At 33.4% G+C, this 19,702-nt stretch overlaps 2 protein-coding genes across 2 annotated transcripts; one reads left to right on the forward strand and one right to left on the reverse strand.

The window, feature by feature from the left end:
• Window positions 1–347: 347 nt before the first annotated feature.
• LOC145001593 (protein RRP6-like 2) lies at window positions 348–4,281 on the reverse strand. The gene is made up of 12 exons (XM_078960954.1): window positions 3,316–4,281; window positions 2,914–3,069; window positions 2,650–2,808; window positions 2,409–2,492; window positions 2,237–2,316; window positions 2,078–2,128; window positions 1,891–1,999; window positions 1,720–1,802; window positions 1,571–1,616; window positions 1,377–1,464; window positions 1,096–1,265; window positions 348–1,021 (listed from the first exon to the last, which is right to left on the reverse strand). Exons 1-12 carry the CDS (start codon window positions 3,994–3,996, stop codon window positions 584–586), a joined length of 2,145 nt encoding a protein of 714 aa, XP_078817080.1. The 5' UTR covers window positions 3,997–4,281; the 3' UTR covers window positions 348–583.
• A 6,608-nt stretch (window positions 4,282–10,889) lies between these two features.
• On the forward strand, window positions 10,890–16,489 carry LOC145001987 (uncharacterized). Its single transcript, XM_078961305.1, has 10 exons — window positions 10,890–11,048; window positions 11,139–11,367; window positions 11,758–11,898; window positions 12,006–12,175; window positions 13,337–13,470; window positions 13,595–13,772; window positions 14,705–15,263; window positions 15,562–15,674; window positions 15,752–15,992; window positions 16,096–16,489. The coding sequence occupies exons 1-10, from the start codon at window positions 10,972–10,974 to the stop codon at window positions 16,348–16,350; spliced, it is 2,097 nt and encodes a 698-aa protein (XP_078817431.1). The 5' UTR covers window positions 10,890–10,971; the 3' UTR covers window positions 16,351–16,489.
• Window positions 16,490–19,702: the final 3,213 nt, after the last annotated feature.

Consider the following 19,702-nt stretch of genomic DNA (forward strand, 5'->3'; position numbering starts at 1 on the left):
GCCTCAATAAGATTGACTACAAGTGGTCTAGCAACACAAAATTCAATAACCAACCACTACTCGTTCCACTTCAACGAAATTCTCCAACATATTCCAATATGTTTATATTGTCGATAGAAGGAATGAATAGTAGGTTGAGTAAAGTTACTTTCACTCTTTCAAAAGCCACGATTACAGTAGGATGTGTAGACTATTTTATTTTCATGGCAGTTTGTTGTTTCTTTAGTTGGAGAATAAAGCTTCAGTTTAGTCATCTGTTTCTCTTTATCTATCTTAATTATACCAAAGATTGAGGATATTAGGAGTTAGAGGTAATCCACTCATTATACATTAATCAAATAGCCTTATAAATAGGTGTACATCAAACAAAAAGATAAAGTAGGAAAATAACAATTATCCAAAACAAATTACTACAAAATCTGAAACTATCTAAACTTTCTCAACTTGGCAAACTTTAAACCGCTGTCCAAATAGTCCTCTCTAACATTTTATTCCAACACTTCTTAAAATAAACCATAGGCTCTCTTTCCTAAACAGGCCTAAATCTGGGCCTTTGCCATGCCCAGATCTTCAAAGCCAAGCTCTAAACCCGGTTAACAATGTCGGTAACAAGCCCAGATCGAGGCCTTAGCCTTCCTCCGCCACCATCCTTGCAACCTCCGGCAGACTTATTCACTATCCACTTTTCCGGTATCACCTTCTTACCATCATCTTTGTCTTCTTCCTTCTGCTTCATCATTATCCTTCCGTTAGAGGTCTGTAAACACTTCGGGAAGCTCGATGATAGCTTTGAATCAAGATCCGATTTCCTATTTCCGGCTGCATTTCCAACGCAAATATTTTCTACCATGTTCTGCAGCGGTACTTTGGTGTTCGTGAACCCTGATCCGTTCATCGGAATATTCCAGTTGACTCCGGCGACAACACTTCCAGCTTTCTTCCCTGATTGATTTCCAGCGATGTTGCTGAAACTATTTGCTCCAATTGCACCACTCGAAGCTGAAACTTCTTCAAACCATTTCTGTGCATTCAAAAAAGTAATTTTCATGCATTTACGTATAAGAAGAATTAAAAATGCAAAAACTGATGACTTACCATTTCCATGTGTTCTTCCTTGAGTCTCCTAGCAACACCTTCAAACTCAGCTGCGTTATACATAGAATTCTGAATAATGCTAACAATGGAAGTGAGGTTACGCTCGATGTGGGGGTGATTAGACGTCAACAAGCCACGTAGATCTTCCTTTGTGATCGGCATCTTCTTGGCTACATATTAAGTTACCAAATTCGATAAGATTTTGATAGTAAAGCTAAAAGAAAAGAGTTGAATTCGATCAAAAACATGGGAGAAACTAAAAGTATTTGTTTTTGAGTTACCAATTTCGATAAGAATTTTGTTTGGCAATACATATCCAGTACTTTCATCTTCTGCACGTGCAACAATGTCTCTCCATTCACAAAGCGCCTGTGTGCCATTAAAAAAAACAAAAAAAAAAAACCTTAAATTATTCAAACATGTACGAGAGAAAGTTAATTTCTTTGAAATATGCAATGGAAATACGATGTCGTACTGCAACAATGGAAAGTTGTTGACCATTGAGATCAGCTTCATGCAACCTACATTATCATAAATCGAGTGTTGTATATATGTAAGTGGATTTTTATATAAAATAATGAAAAAAAATGTGTTTGTGCTAATTTAATATAATAAGAAATAAACCCGTATATGTTGAGATATGAATTCTCGGTGAGAATGTCTTTCTCATATAACTGCATGCATACATCGTAACTGCGTTGATACACCTGAAAACAAAAATAATGAGAAAAATATTACAAAATACAAAATCTCACGAGATACACAAAGAACACATCGAAGAATATTGGTGCTTACTTCTACAAGAAGTGCATCAGGGTTATTCGGATCTGTTGATGATGAAAGCAACCTTTTTTTCATAAGATCGTATACATACAAAAGGTAATGTGTGTCTTCTCTTGCATATCTGCCAAAATAAAAACCAAAACAATACGTTAAAAAAGAACGATTTAATGGACAAATATGAGAAAAACTTGACATTTACCTCAGCATTTCATCTGTCAATGGGCGAAGTCGCCAGTCTGCAGTTTGGTATCTGCAAAAATAAGTAACACATCTTAATTATATTTTTTTTATGTTTTCCAGCGAAAAAAAAATCGAACTTTGAATTAAAAAAAGGATTTTAACGAGGGAAGATACATACTCTTTATTTGTAGCAACCCCACAAAAGTATATCAACAAATAGTCCAAACGATTTCTCTCCATTTTCAACACCCGAGAAGCCTAAGATTTAAAGATTTACAATTCATCAAGTCAACACGAAAATAATTTTATAAAATAAATTTGGATTTGAAAATTTTATGAAGAAAGATAACCTGTCCGGTGTCAAACATATTGCAAACATATATGCCAAAGTCTCGTTGCAGCCATAAAATATCTTTATCTGCTCCATGCATAACCTGATGAGGTGTATATATATATATATATATATATATATATATATATATATATATATATATATATATATATATATATATATTGTTATAAATGGTGGAATTCGATATATAATATGAGCCACAGATTGTAATCATTGTATACATAAGATTATATATATACCTTTCTTTTAGTTGGATCTTTGAAAATCTCTCGCAAATATGGACCAATGTGAACACGAAGTTTGAGTGTATCAACAATGAAATCTTCTGTTCGTGTAGATATTTGCATTAAGCAAGTTAAACCTTGGAAAGATCGATATTGGTTGTGTTCCAAATCAACCTAAAGAAAAAACATAGAATGATGCAATTAATGTCTAATTTCAAAAGAAAAGTAGCTTGTCACTCTCAAAGTCAAACATGGTCAATGGAAGAAAGTGCAAATTACCGCAAATTCATTAGTGTCATGCAACTTTGCAACAAGTTCTTTCAAGTCTTTGACATCTTCTACAAGCTTTAATGGTGTTATTTCAACCGGAGGTGGCTTTATAGGCTCGGTATTGTTCATACTTTTATTAACAAAGTCGAAAACCGAATGTTTTTCCTGTGTGTAGAAGAGAAGTAAACTACATGTATGAAGAATATTTTTGGCTATTACACAAAACCATAACATTTATGCTTTTCATGACATATTAAACAAAGTCACTTTACTTGTGTTATTGATCATACATAAGAAGTTAAAGATCGACTAATATAATATTTTCTTGCTTTGAATCTATCATGGAATTGAAAAGTGAAAAATCAAAGAAAAAGCATCACATTAGATATGAAAGAAAGAAAAGAAACTAACCAATGGGTGTATGAGTCTAGACCCATCCTCACTAGTCTTCAACCAAACATGCTGAAAAGGTTGATTTAAATTGTTCACCACTATGTTGTACACATCTTGCGGCTTTGGAATCCAATTCATGTGAAAAGACACTTTTGGCCTTTGTGTCAACATTGCATTATCTTCCAAAGAAACCACCTTCACAGATGAAGAATGATTAGCTTCCATGTTAGAGAAATTACTATTAACAAACAAATCTTTCTCAATGACTTTCTCTTTCTTTAGATTAACTAATTGAAATTTAGTATCGTCAGTTAGATTTATTAGCTTCTGTTCTTTATATCTTGATTTTTTAATCTCATCAACAGAAACTTCAAACCTCTCAAACATCTCATGATTAATGTTGATTAACCAATTATAAACATCATCATATTTAAGATCAGTTTTAGGAAAACGCTTCTGAGTTTTGCGCCATAGTTTCTCAGAAGGTATATATTCAAGAATCAGCTGGGACTTTTTAGATGTTTCTTGAATTGGGTTTTTGAATTCTTCAAAGTTGACGTAGAAATTAATATTTTTATTGCTTGAAATTTCTCCTGAACACCCGGAAATCTTTGACATTGAGGAAAAGGAGTTGCTCTTTACAGAAGAAGCAACCAATGATTTCTGGGCTCGGGATTCTTGAGTGAATGATGGATCCATTGGGAGGTTTTAAGTATGAATTAAATTGAAAGAGAAAGAGGGGTTTAATTTGGTGGAAGAAACGTTAAGGGTTTATGGGTTTTATAGTTTAAAAAAAAATGCAGAATGTGTGTTTCCCAGCAACATTCACGTTTACTGGTGTTCTTCCATAGAAACTGTGTGTGATTGTGAGTAAAAGATTGTACAATGAACATGAGAATTTTGTTTTTTTAATACGAATCGTACAAGAAAGCTTACAACAATTTCCAAATAACTTACAATATTCTCCAAGTTTTCTAGTTTCAGATTATTGTGTTTGAAAGAAGTTAATCCCTTGCCTTATTATTTTTCCATTGCGATCGATGTTATATACACATGGGGTCCTATCTATATGGAAAGTCTTGAGCCACAAGGAAACTACAAGATATAACTATTACTAATTACAAAGATAAGTACAATGTACGCTAATAGTTTTATATTTTTATTGATAACCGAATATAATTCCATAATTCTTTACATATTCTAATTAGCAGTGTTAACAAAGATCCTAATTCGAAGATCCGATCCAAATCCAAATATCTGAGACAAAATTATCCGAACTTTTGGATATGTGATTTTTCGATTTGGATTCGGATAGCTATTTTCAAGAATTTCGGATATTTTCGATATCCCAAATCCAATATATTTATAATTTTAATATATAATTTTTAATTCAAAGTTAAATACATGGTGATAGTTTGAGACGGAGGGCTTAGTTCGCTAACTTTATACTTTATACGTAAGACTGATAGGTGTGGGCCAGTGTTATTAGGAAAAAGACAAAAAAAAAAAAACCGTGTTATAACATGTTATGGTGGTAATGGGGAGTAACGCGCAGGTTAATAACGCCTGAAAACGAGGAAGGGAGGCGGTGTTCACATGTTATAACACACAATAGCCCCTTGTAGCGTTGCCCATACCCACCTCTCTAAGGCATTTCACTTTCACTATCAAATGTTTTTTTTTTCTAGTTTTTGTGTTGTTTGTCTTTTCATACCAAGCTTTTATCCATGCCATGTTTTAAACATAATGAAAATGAAATTGTAATATTAAACGATACTTAAAAAGATATTGTTTGACTATTATAAATTCATTGTGTTGTAAATTCTAGTTTTTAAGTCATTATGCTTTCTGTCTTTGGGTAATTACATAGTTTAATCTTAACTGATGACCTTAATTAATTACACTATTTCGGTTAATCTTCAACTAAATTAGCAAACATACATGGGCAAGGGGCTAATTTTGGATAATAATTGAGATAGAGAAGTTAAATATCCTCATAAATTTTCTCCCTACGTGTAGACTTGGAAATGAGGCGGGTTTGAAACGAACCGACCTTAATCCAAACCATTTTAAAAAATTCCAAAACTCAACCAAACTCACTCCGTAATCCGCAGGGTTTTGAATAATCAAACTCATACAATTATCCATTAAATCAGCAAATATCCAAACTCGTCCCTTAACTCGTAGGTTTTTTGAATAATCAAACTCATTTTATTTAAATCATAAAATCACATTTGTTAAATAAAACAAATGTTGATTTAGAAAACACAATATGTACTCGAAGAGTTTCGATTGGAATTAAAATCATTATTGTATTTACTTCCGATTGGTTTTTGACCCTCTATTGCATTAATAGAGAATAACTATTACAAACTTTCTTCCGATTGATAAATGAATTTATTGTTCTATAAATGAAATTGGTGATTATATGATGAAATATAAATGAAATGATATCATGATTCTTGGGAGAAGACTGGAAATCTAGAAGGTGAGTCATCGAGTCCTATGTAAAAACAGTTTAGTCTTTGGCATTTTCTTTTTGGACTTTCGATTGGAATTTGAAGTAAAACTTAGGCAATATAAAATAAAAATGTATAATTCTAAAATTTATATGGGGCAGGTTATAAATGGAGCGGATAAATGATGATCCATACCCGACCCTTTTAATAAAAGAGTTAGCGGGTGCAGGTCGTTAACGGGTAAATGGATCAAAAAGTATGCACAAAACCCGTATAATTGTTAAGGGTTTGGATCGGATCAGGGTCAAAACCCGCTCCATTATCAGACACCTACCTACATGAAATTGTGACAAGTATCATATTTTAATAACATTAATTATATTTTAAGACACTTGTCATAATTTCAAATGAAAAAAAAGAAAATTAAGAGGATATTAATCCATTAAACATAAAAATCAATGCACGGTTCAAGAAGTATGGTTTATGACTATATGGTCACTTTAAAGCATTAAGTTAATGCATTTCATTTTATTTGTTAATTAGTTAAATGCAAAGAGTTTATGGTCGGTTTAAAGCATTAAGTTAATGCATTTCATTTTATTTTTTAATTAGTTAAATGTAAAGAAAATTTATATTCATATAGGATACGTATATTTTTGTAAATAGAGTTAATCCATATACAACAATTTTTCTCGGTACACAATAATTGATGTTTTAAAATGTTGTATTGTACAATTATATAATACATGAATTGTTGTGTATGATAAAAAATTCTTGTGTACAAATTACTTCCTTTTTGTAAAAGATACTATAATCTTTATTGAAGATACAACATTTTGGGATATCTGAATTTCAGATATAGATACAGATATTAATATCCACCATATGAAATTTTCAGAAATTTAGTTTTGAACACCCTTACTTTTAAATTCTAACATTCATTAATAGACCGACACATTTTATATTTTAAAAGTAAAAAAATACCAAAACAACAACAATAACAACAACAACAATAATAATAATAATAATAATAATAATAATAATAATAATAATAATAAAACAAAATGATTATCTTTTCAAAATTTAAACATTATGTAGTAGACTCGTTATATAACGACGAAACCTAAAAAGCTACCAACATCTATTTAAGATATTTTTTCTAAACATTTTCTTATTTTCACATTAAAATATATCTCAACTACAAGAATAATAAGCTTCAGTGGCACCATTAATAGTGGGGTTGACTGACGAGAGTATTAGGGTTTAGTGGTGAAATGAACAAACACACTTAGTGTCGCTGTTAATACTTTCGTCCCCGCTAACAGTGGTGTCACTATCACTAAAGCTATAACTAGGGATCCATTTGCTTTGTCCACCGTAAATCCAAGCCGTTAATTGTATATAGTGATCCAGAGGCTAGGGTGTACCGGCATTTACCATCACTGCTAAAGGTCGAAAAGAGGATGGCGAGATTTTTTGCCTCAAGTAAAATGTGGTGTCGTCACTAATGTTTTAAAGTAAAAACACATTTTACATTGTCCCTTTTCATTCATTGGCGAAGCTTATCTTTCCAATAGAGACCAAAGTCACAGGCGATGAAGGCCATCGAATTTCGACAACGGTTTGTGTGGTTCCCTCATTTCCCTTTCTCTTTGTCTTCTCCCCCGGGACTAACTTTCATACTTTGGTCATTTCAGGGCACCAACACCGCACTGCCTTTTCCACTGTTGTCGAAGTTCCACCACCACAACACCGCCTTCATCTGGAAATTAAACACCCTAACAAGCCCCTTCTTCTCGAACCTCCTCTCTATTTCTTCTCCATTTTTGGATTTTGTTGTCAGGTTAGTTTCACCGTGAAAACAACCGACGATCCTCCAGTCGACGACCACCATTCTTCAGACTTGTTGCTACTAGCGTTATTGACCACCAAACAAAACATTTTTTTTCTTGGTATTTATAACGAAATGTATTCATTTGTGAATGGATATAGCTACACTTTGTTAGAGAAATTTATGGATGTAAATTCATTCTTGTTTTTGTTTCTGTAACAGGATTGATTTTTTTTCCTAGCTCTGTTGGTGGTATTGTGCTAGTCTCAAGTAGGGCTGTAAATGAACCGAATGAGGGTTGTTCGTGTTTTTTCATTTAAGTTTGTAACATCCACAAAATTCATGAAAATTTTAAACTTTTAAAACAACACATAAATCATCATTGCTTACAAATAGTTTTCAAAAAACAGGTTTAATATCAAAGTTTTCCCAAAATCATGAAATCAAAACTTGAGGAGGTGCACGATCATGCCTACACCTTCCCGCGATCCTCCGAGGTACCTAAAACATAATCCAAAATTTTAAGCCCAAAGCTTAGTGAGTTCCTCCAAAATACCAATACACATACAAATAACACATATACAATAACAACATGCAATGGGTCCATAGCTAATAGACTGGATTACCCCTGAGCCCACAACATAAGTCTGGCTTGCCCTTGGGCCCACAACTTATATTTGGATTGCTCCCCGGCCCGATCAGTCCTCGAACTAAATACCATTAAGCCCTCATTACGACGTTGGCATGCCTTTCCTAGCCCTCAGCTCGTATCTGGAATGCTCATGAGCCCTCCGATATGAGTTTGCATGCCCTCCCCGACCCTCAGCTCATATCTAGTATGCTCTAGGGTTTGTTGGCTACAACACGAAGTAGTACAACCTTAACCCAACCCACACAATATGTCGACATATAACAGATAACATCATAAACAGATAAACGGGCAGTATCATAGGTAGTCCTATAGATCTACCAGACTAGCATATCAAGACTAGCATGCATATATATTCCATACTTAGCATATCAATGATATCAGGTTATCAAACCAGAGGGTCGGCCTTGGTGCCTTCGACCTGAAAGTACAGTGAGGAAAACTCACTTCACAAGTTGAACATAACTGATAAGGCCCGACTCCGAATCTTAACTCTCTACTCAATACCTACATCTACCAAGTGACCAATTCCATCAAAATCCCAATAATACCCAAAATACCCTCAAAAGTCAAACTTGGTCAAACTTAAAAGTCAACACGTCAATGTCTAAAAACCCACCGAGTCAACCAAGCCAAGTCAACCCAATCGAGTTAACTCAACATAGGTTGACCTATGCAAGTACGTGGGGAGTACTTTGAAGTTACGCTCAGCTTACACAAGACTTCGCAGAGAACCACCATCGGGGTGGCTGACCGGGTGCGTGGGGCGTACATCAAGTTACGCAGGGCGTACCTTCGCATATCAAACTTCTTCATTAAGTGCTTAATGGTTTTAGCACTTGAGCTCATACTTCAAATCCAAGGTCTAGAGGCATACTAGGTTCATAAAGTTCTTTATGACTTTTCACATCCAAAAAGTCCTTAATACAATGTCTTAATCCATTAAGACCTTCTACAAGAAGCATGGAGCCAAACTAGCTAAAGTGACCTCATTTTTATGGCTTAGGACCCTTCTTAGGGTCTGAAAGGACAACCCACATCGTCCAAAACCAAACAGCCATAGAAATAGGACTTTTGGGACAAGAAGAAGCACAAAAGCTACCAAAACGATACCCAAGCAAACAAAACATCAAGGTAAAGACTTTTTACCTTCTGGAGCTTCCCAAGAAGGTGATAATCCAAGATCCACAAGCTTACTTCAACTTCTGGGCTCCTTGATGCAACTCCTTCTTCCTTAAGCATATAAAGGACACACTTTTAGCTCAAAATGCACTCTTATGGGGTTATGGTTTGCCAAAAACGACTCAAGGGCTTGAAGGTTGGAATAGTGGGGGTAAAATGAGCCATAATGATGTTTATATACCACCCAAACCCTAAAAAATAGGGTTTTCTCCTAACGAGAGTACGTCCCACGTACATAAATGTACACCTGGCGTACTAGGACGCGCCCTAGTACGCTCATCGTACTCTCCCTGCTCAAATTACCAAAATGTCACAAGGCTTCAACGCTCATTCTCAATCATAATGGTTGTAATTTTTGTTTCAAATAACTTCATAATTAAAGTTCTTAATAATGTTATAATGGTTAATTATTTTAGTTTTTATGTAACTTAGGTGACATTTGGATTATTTATTTAACTTAATAAATATTTCTTTTTATATTTTATAAAAATATTTATTAGTTTACATGATAATAAAAAAATAAAAAAATTTCAATTATGGTATTAATTAATTATAACTTGTAAACCTTTTTAAAAAAAATTAAATTACTTATAGTTATTTTATATGTATTTTAATGAATAAGTTATATTTTTGTTTGAAATAATCACAATTTCTAACTTATTCAAAATGAGTTTTTGAAAGATAAAAAAAACACTTTGAAAAAAGGACTATTAACTTAAGAAGTAATTTTTTTAGATTTATTAGCTTTTTAAAAAATTATTAAGTCAATTAAAACTTAATATAATACATCCTCTTATTCTTTAGCCATTTTAATACTTTTGGTTCCTGTAATTAAAATTTTTACATTTTTTAGGAACCTTTTAAAATTCAAAGTTTGATCACAAAACTTTAAAGAATTGACAAGTCCCTTTTCTAAAAACTTGTTAATTCCAACCCCTTTAATTCTTTATCCATTTTGACACTTTTGATCCTTACAGTTAGAACTTTTATATTTTTTCATAAAAAACACAAAAAACGGTCCGAAACTTTTTGCCGTGTGTCATTTTCTTCTTTTGGTATATTTTTTTTATATTGGTCCTCATTTTTATTTTATTTATTTGTTTTTTCCTGCTTTCTATCTAACTGTCTGCGTTTGTGAAAATTATGAGTCGAATTATCCAACCTACATCTTTTAATAAAACGACATTCAAATCAGACGGGCACCACCCATGCGGAGCATGGGCAACATATTTGATTTTTATTAATTGTATCAATAACCTAGCTTCTAAAAAACATATCCGCTATGAACATATTTTGTTTTATAATTTAGTTGTAAAAAATAAATCAAATAGATAAATAAGTTATGTAAAATTAGTTTATTTTCATTTATCAATATATATGGCACCCTTGAAATCATGCATGTCCACCGCGTGTCACTAATTTTGATATCACCGAGCACTCCTTCGTTCCCAGCAAACTTCTGCTTCTACAAACACAAAACGCATCCGTTGCGATCACAGAACACGATCCATATGTATGTATATATTTAAATCTGTATATTCAAAATCGAATAAATGATTCAAAATCAGCAAAAAGAAAGAACGAAGAATCTCTCTTCAATTGCCGACGACGTTCTTCAACGATGTGCCCTGTACGTAACTAATCTCCATTTTTATTTTTGGATCGATACAGAAACTTGCGAGTATTTTGAATTTAACGTTGATTTTGATTGAATTCCCAGGAAACTAAAGACATCCGTGAGCGTATTGGTCAAAGATTTTGATGACAAATGGAAAGGGGAGAAGAAACAATACTCGAGGAAATTAGTTGAATATTGCTCCTCGAAAGCGCTGTATGAAATATGCAAAGACATGGAACAAACGATTAGGGAAGGAACCTTTAGTCGGTTGAGCTTTGATATGATGCTTGCTTGGGAGAAGCCTACCCGCGCTGATGAACAAGCTCAAATGGTACATATGATTTTCTTTGTTTCTTTCTTCTTTTTAAGCTATTGGTTTTATCAGTGATATGTAATAGAGATGTACAAAATAGGAATCTCTAAGAGACTCACAATTGATTACAGTTGTCATAATGCAAACTACATTTACACAGATGAAATATTGTAGGCAACTAGACATTGATCGATGTCTAATTGATTCATTCAACCTAAGAAACTTCTAATCTAACACTTCAGTATGTATAGGCTGCTATATAGTAAGCTGTAAATCAATCTTTTGAACTACAAACTCGATAAAAGCCTCCTAACTTCATATAGAACTTGGTAGCTTTGTTCTTAAAAAATGGCTTTTCGATATTGTGTTCGCTTCTAACGATGGTATTAGGAATGTATGGCAAATGAGAAAGAAGAAATGAAGAAACCCGCAAAAGAGAAAGAAGATAAAAAGAAACCTGCAAAATCATCTAACAAACAAGATGACATTCCTCTCTTCTATTCAGACATCATGCCACTCCTTGTAAGCCATCATCTACCATCGTATAGTGTTTAAAATTTCATCTTTTTTCTAATAACATATAAATATATAGTTCTTAAATATTTATAATAGATTTATTATGGTAGCTTTTGTAATCCCATATCATGTGTTAGTAGGTTAATGATAAGCCAAATGTTGGAGAAGATGCGTTTGTGTGGTTGGGATCATTAGTTCCTTTGGTGGCTGATTTCATTAATGGGAAGTTTACTTTCGAGACACTAACATCAAGTACACAAAACCGGCTTCATTATCCTGCTTATGACAAATTTCTTCAAGAAATTGCCAAGTAACTTTTTTGACTTTCACCTTCTACATGAAACTGAATCTATTTTCAAATAAAATCATTAGGGGTGTTTGGTTTGTTGAATGTTTTGGAAGGAATGAAACGTGTCAAAAGGATTGGAATCTGAATGAATCACAATTAGTCACACGTTTGGGTGGCAGAAAATGGAATGGAATTCAGTGATAAACATTAAACAATTTCTAAATTCTAATTTATAATAAAATATATTGTTGTATATTGTATATACGAGGGCAATTGGCAGTAAATAGTATTGTATGTTGCTCTCACTTCTAATATGAAAGATGTATTTTATTTGTTATCCATTTAGCAACGTACGTACATTTATTTACCGATAATAGCAACTTACTCGATTTTTTTGCCCATAATAATAGGTAGTGTACTTCATTCGCTACAAGTTGTAATTACATGTAAAAAAAGTGCACGTATGTTGCTAAATGATAAGGAAATATAAGTACATTGCTATTATAGATAAAAAAAAATACATGCTCTTATTGGTAAAAAGAGTGAAATATATTTCAATTTTCAAAATATATAATTGAATAACAAGGAAGATTGGAAATGTTTCGTTCTCCCTAATAAAAAGGAAGATTGGAAATGAATTCCTTCCCACCCTCCTCAAGAAATAGCAAAACCCATCAAAGATTCAAAATTTGAACGATTACGACATAATTGAATTCCATCCACTAGGCAACCAAACACTCTAGGATTGGAATCTCGAATTCCAATTCCATCAAGAACAAAATCCTTAGGGTGCGTTTGGTTATGGAAAATAGTTCTCATTTTTCTAGAAAACGTTTCCAGAAAATAGAGTTAAGTTTTCTTTTTAGTTTTCAATAAAAAAATTTAGAAAAACGCATTTAGTTGAAACCGTAGAGTTTTCATTTTCCATTTTAGAACTGTAGAAAACTTTAGAAAACTGTAAAAATCACTTTTCTAATTTACATACAAATTTGAAAACTAAGATTCTTCATTTTCTTGGAATTTTTTTGAAAACTGAATCTACCAAGTACATTTTCAAAATTTTCATAGAAAAGTAGAAACTTTCCTACAACCAAACACACTCTTAGTGATCAAAGAGTAAATAATGAATTATGCAAAAAATTGACATGATACTTTATAAAAATTCTAATTTATTGATGTTAGATGTGTACAACATTTACAAAAACAAGCAACACCAAGGAACGTGGAAATGGCAGACGATGAGTTTATTCTACATGTTGAAGGAACCGCTACTTCACAAAGAGTAATACGTCATATCGGGAAACAAAGTTGGCCTGGTTTGTGATAATTTTGTATTTCTGTTTTCTTTATTTTTTTTTTTTTAGTAATTTTACATAATTTATTTTAAGAATGTGATCTGATACATCCTTGGTGCTATTCTCATATAGCTGAATTTTTTAGGTAGGCTTACATTAACCAATTATGCACTCTACTTTGAGGCATCGGGGTCAATGACATATGAAGATGCATTCAAGCTTGACTTGTCAAAGGACATTGACCACTCAATAAAACCAGCAGCCACAGGCCCTTTTGGTGCTCCTCTTTTCGACAAAGCCATTGTTTATGAGTCTGCTGAGCTGTGAGATTAATTACTATTTCATGTACTGAATAAGTTCTACAAAATTATATGAAAACTCATTTTTTACACCGAATTTGGTGTTAAACATCTCTAATCCAACACCATTTTGGTGCTGCTGAATAGTGAAATGCCAATTTTGGTGTTTTACAATTCATTTGCACCATCTTTGGTATTGAATTTTTTTCTTTTACACTGATGTCTCTAAATTAAGCTTATTTAAGGGATAATAACAAAAATGACAAAATGGGAGGAGTAAATTAAGCAAATAACTAACATTTTGGGACTCTGGAACAAAATAATCCTCACCACAAAATACTTAAAAAGAATAGAAAAATTTTTGGAAAAGAATATGATATTGCAAAATAATTATATGATTTTCCTTCGAAATATATTTTTGAAGGTTTTTTTGTGGTACAAAACTATTTCACAATTCGCAATGGCCTATTGCGAAACTAGTGGTTATATAATGTTAAGTACCAAAAAGGTAATCATTTTGTGAAACTACTCCACCCATTTTGGCATTTATGCGATCATAATGTGATTGTAATAGTGTAATACAATACTTGTTATCTGCAATATTGTATTATAAGTTATACCAATAATAATGTATGATATATATTAAATTTAGTATTTATGTTTCAAACTTTTTTAAAATATGATAGTCATAATAATCTCAAAGTTAAAACATTATAATATGATAATCAATTCAAAAACTAATTGTATACAAATAATTATTTGGTTTACATAATCATCTAATAATATAACTTCCAAATTGTTGTAATAAAAAAGATAACCCAAATTTGTTACAAAAAACTAATAAATATAATAGTATTATTAAGACTATTACATCAGTTAAAGATAAATAATATATTCAAAAGACTCACCACGTTTTCTATATTTCAATTTATTTGAACTTTTTGGTTCAAATTCAGGGAAGATGGTTTTCAAATCGAGTTCCCAGAACTAACAAGTTGCACACGACGCGACCATTGGCTAGCTCTGGTCAACGAAATCATGCTCTTACACAAATTTCTATCAAAATTCAAAGTGGAATCCCCCTTAGAAGCATGGGAGATGCACGCAAGAACAATATTAGGCATAATCCGACTCCACGCAGCAAGAGAAATGCTCAGAATCTCTCCCCCAAATCCCAAAAATTTCCTAATCTTTGCATTATTTGATGAATTACCTACAGGAAGCAATGTGCTACATGAGCTCGCTGAAAGTTTAAAATCTGTAAAAAGTGGACACCCGTGTAGTGCGAGTTCAATATTACGGAATGTAAACGTCTCCGCTTGTATTCCGTGTGCAGAAGCGGATATATCGGTTGAACAATCTGATAAAAATGTAAATAATCAACCTGACAATTTATTGTCATTGGAGACTGCTGTTGAGCAAGTTAGAGAAGAGGCGAAAGAGATTAATTCGGCTAAAGCTACTGCTGATGAGCTGAAAGAAGATGGAATTGGCGACAGTGCTCTTGTATTGATGGTACAAATTTAAATTATTTAATCACAACCAAAAAAAATTATGTTAACCAATATCATGAAAATAACATTTTCTGTTAAAAAGTTATTGAAAAAACAAATTTTGCCAAAAAAAAAAAAAAAGTAGTACTTTGTGATGTTCTATTTTTTTTTCACGGCAAGTGAAATAAAGGTGGTCATTTTTTGATATAACCCTCCCATTTTTTGTCATATTTGTTATTAACTTATTTTAAAATCTTATAATCCGAATAATATTTAGTGATTATCATGCTTGATTTATGAGTTTATATTTTGTCATATAGGAGCTTATGAAGCCATTAAAAAATGCATTACCATGGTTTCAAGAAGTCATCGAGTGGAAAAATCCTACAACCACCGCAACAGTGATGAGCACTTCGCTACTTGTTGTATACAAGTAAGTAATTTTACATTTTTTCTAATTTTGGTTAAAATGTTGTTATGGTTTAACTTTAATGGTGGTTATATTTTCAGAGAGTGGGTTGGGAAGGCAATAGCAGCATTCTTATTGTGGCTAGTTTCAAAGATGATTTGGGCAAGAAAATACGAAGTGGGAAAGCAAACAAAGTTTGTTGTTTGCAATAATAACGACCAAACAGCAGTGGATAGCATAGTGGCAGCACAACATGGAATTAACACTATTTACAATATTTTACAATCTGTAAATGTTTCATTGCTGAAAATAAGGTCAATATGGCTCGCGAATGCACCCAAGGTATGAAATTGTGTGCCTTCACTTTAGTTCAGGTTGTTTGGTAAATCGCACTGAATGTTGAACTAAATGGCAATCAAACAATTTTCTATTGGTTTCATTGCAGCACACAAACACGATGATTGTTGTCATGATTGGATGTGCGGTGATATTACTGGTTATCCCTCTCAAATATATCATCATGTCGGCCCTACTATCGACATTTGCAGTGAAATTGAACCCGGGTGATCGTAGGGATAAGAAAAATATAATGGGAAACCAACGGTTGAAAGGATGGTGGGATTCTATTCCTGTTATTCCGGTTGAAGTTGTTCAAAAAGCAGGAGAAAGTCCTAAAGAATCAGGGCTAAAGAAGGAGTAACATTCTTTTTGATCTTGTTTAATCCCACTTTTTGTTTAAATATATATATTGTTTAAATAAGTTGAATGGAATTTTGTGGAGTGTAGACATAGAAGCTTGTTGAAAAATATAGAGATATATGTAGATCATGACATGTATACAAGAGTTAATAAGTTGAATCAAATTTTATGGTTGTTTTTAGAGTTGCTTAGTATATGATTAAATCAAATTTACTTAAGTGTTTTTATTAACAATCATTATAAAAAAATAGTGAAAAATAAAATAAAAAATTATGTGGTGATTTAGGTCCGCGACAACTTTTGATTGATCTTTGAGCTAAAATAGAAAAAAAAAAAAAAAAAAAGAGTTAAGTTATGGTTATTTGAGCTGGTTGTCTAAAGTAGAATTTTGATAATAGTGACCGTGCAATTTTTCCCTAGGAAATAAATTTCAACTAGATTTTCTTAAGCTCTTATTAACAGACGCTATAATCAATTTTAGTCCACGAATACTTCTAGACTAACCCATGTGAGCTAAGAATTGTCTTATAGTGTCGTGGTTCATAATTTAATCTTCAGAACAAGAGTTAAGACCACAATGTCATATACTCAAGTTCGGCATTTCTTCTTGTTCGTGCGTCGTACCGAAATCCCCCATAACCGATACCAGCTCTCCTAGATTATGCATGCCAACTGGTTTCATCCTGCTATGGACTCATTAGGGAACCAAAACTTGCCCCGACCAGTTGTATCTCTAGAACATTGTGGCCCCTTCATTGTCAAGCTCAGCGACTCGGCCAGACAACAACAACTAGCATAACAACGCCCTTAGGCTAGGACGTCCTCTGTTGAACCATATCTAAGTTAATCCAGTGTCATGGTTATCTTCTTCTCGGTCCACACGGTCATAGGATATTCTGCCAGTTGGTTGATAAAAAAGAGAGTACAACATTTGGCTAACTACATACATATACTAACATTCTCTTGCAGTTTTATTAGTAGACTTACAAACATTTAAATTGGAATGAAAAGGAGAAAATAATAAACTAGATAGGCCATTCGTGAAAATGTAAGCATATTTAGAGGTTGATGAAACGTGAAGTACACGAATGTTACCAAGCGTAACTTTGTCCAAGACAAAGTGGACATTGATCTATATGTGTTGCATTGATGTTTAGTCGGATTCGAAGACATGTACACTGACACTAATATTTCCATAGTAAACCATTTTAGCCTTCTTAATGGGGCATCAGGTAGAAGTTTATTAATCCAACAAGTTTTACCTATCTTATTTTCTATGTCGCCATATTTGGCCTTCACATTAGATCGTGAAATGACTCCCTAGGGTTTTAAGGACTAGGAACTAAGTGTGTCTCCTAGGAATATGCAGCAGTGGAAGTGGATTGGCGAGTGACCCTGCATCCCCATAGTCTGCATTAGAATACGTTATGAGTTTGGCCGTAGGCGAATCATGAAACTAGATATTGTTATTAAGAGTGTCTCATATGTAAAGCCAAATGCAATTAAGAGCATGAAGATGAGGCTTGCAAGGATTATACATGTATAAACAAATATAATTCACGACAAAGGAAATACTTGGTGTGGTGAATACCATGTATTGAAGTGCCTCGGCCATGTAGTGATACAACGTAGGGTTGATAATAGTTGTATTTATAGCATCCTGTTTATGGATTGGTTCATATGTGGTCTTGCACAAGCTACTATGAATCGCATTGGCCCTTTGTATATGTTACACTTGTTCCATAAATACTTCTGTTGAGGCTTGGCTATTTTGAACCTTTTAAAGGTGGAATTTTGTGGTGCCAATGATGTGATAGAGTAAGCATCACTATGTGGCAAGGCTATATGGATTGTGCATCCTTTTTATGCACCACGACATGGCAAAGGCATGGCCACGATGTGGTGGCGGCCAATATGCAAAACCCTAATTTTTCGGGTTTAGAGCCCTATTTAAGAGATGTGATGGCTAGGATTTGCTCACCCTCAGCCTCCATCTCCTCCCTTTCAATCTAAGCAAGCACTAGGCTCTATTGTTGATCTTTTTGAAGCTTTTTTGTAGTTCTTGGTGGTCTTGAAGAAAAAGGTTCCCTTAGTACTTAGATCCATCTTGCAAAATCTCTTCCTCTCCTTCTTGCGTATATTTTGGACTTTTGTAAGTCCTCAAGCTTCTACATTTATGTGTTAGCCTTATAGATATAAGCTTTTAATGATTTTTCCTTCATGTTAAATGTTGTTTGAGTGGATAGATTCCATTAAGTTGGTAAGTTTATGGATCCTTGAGGTCCCTTTGTGGTTTCATGTTTTAGATCTGAAGTTTTGTAGAGTTTTGGTCTCATGCATGAAGTTTTGATCTTATTTTCATTTGACCTAGCTAGGGTTCAAGACATGCATGTCCATAAAGAAAGGATTTTTATGAGTTATTTGGGTGTAAGGAAGCCTTCTGGAAGAGATAAGTGAGTGGCTTAATGGATTAGGGGCTTAAACCATTAAGTTATCCATGAGTAGTTGTGACATCCCCAAAATCACGGCCAGAAAAGACCGGTTTGTTTATGCTTTGTTTAAAAATCAGAGTAACATTTTAAATAAAAGTGTTGTGGAATTTGTCCCAAAACAATAATATGATAAAGATTTATCAAAAGCATTTCCATAGAAATGTATTTCATTAAAAGACTCGGGATGTCATGTTCGTACAGATCAAAAGCATAAACAGTACAATACAAGCCTTACTACATTATTTCATATCTACAGGCCTATATCCGTAATCCCTCGTCCAAACATCATATATATGCTCAAACGCCACTACCTGTAATACATAAAACTGAGTGGGTCAGGCTTGGGAGCCTGGTGAGCACATAGGGTTTTCAACCCACAATAAATCAGTTTATTAACTTCATTAAATTAAACAAATCCGATTACCCGTTCCCGTTATCCTCACATTACGTCCCTAAGCATCTATCATAAGGGACCTATCCTAAGGATTATCATCGGGATGGACATTACTGCTAAGGGGATTCCTTAGCAACAAATGTCCTTAAGGCAACCATGTGGGGGATGGAGTACATCTGGTGAGCACACAGTTCAAATAAACACACAGTTCGAATAAACACCTACAGGTTGCAAGCCTGCTAGTGTTTCACTGGACTGTCTAGAATAGTCCGTGGTCGTCATCTATACTCCGCTAGATGACTGGATCATCAATAACATCTATAACGAGGCCTCTCATTATTTTGTTTTGTCACACAACAACTATTACATCTACCCATGTTTTACCCAACACATTTTGTAGATATAAAATACATATACAGTTTAAATCTTTGAAAACATGTATAAAACGTTCATCCAACATAGATAGC

This window comes from Lactuca saligna, chromosome 6 (assembly GCF_052625555.1).
Source record: "Lactuca saligna cultivar CGN05327 chromosome 6, ASM5262555v1, whole genome shotgun sequence".
Taxonomy (NCBI): Eukaryota; Viridiplantae; Streptophyta; class Magnoliopsida; order Asterales; family Asteraceae; genus Lactuca; species Lactuca saligna.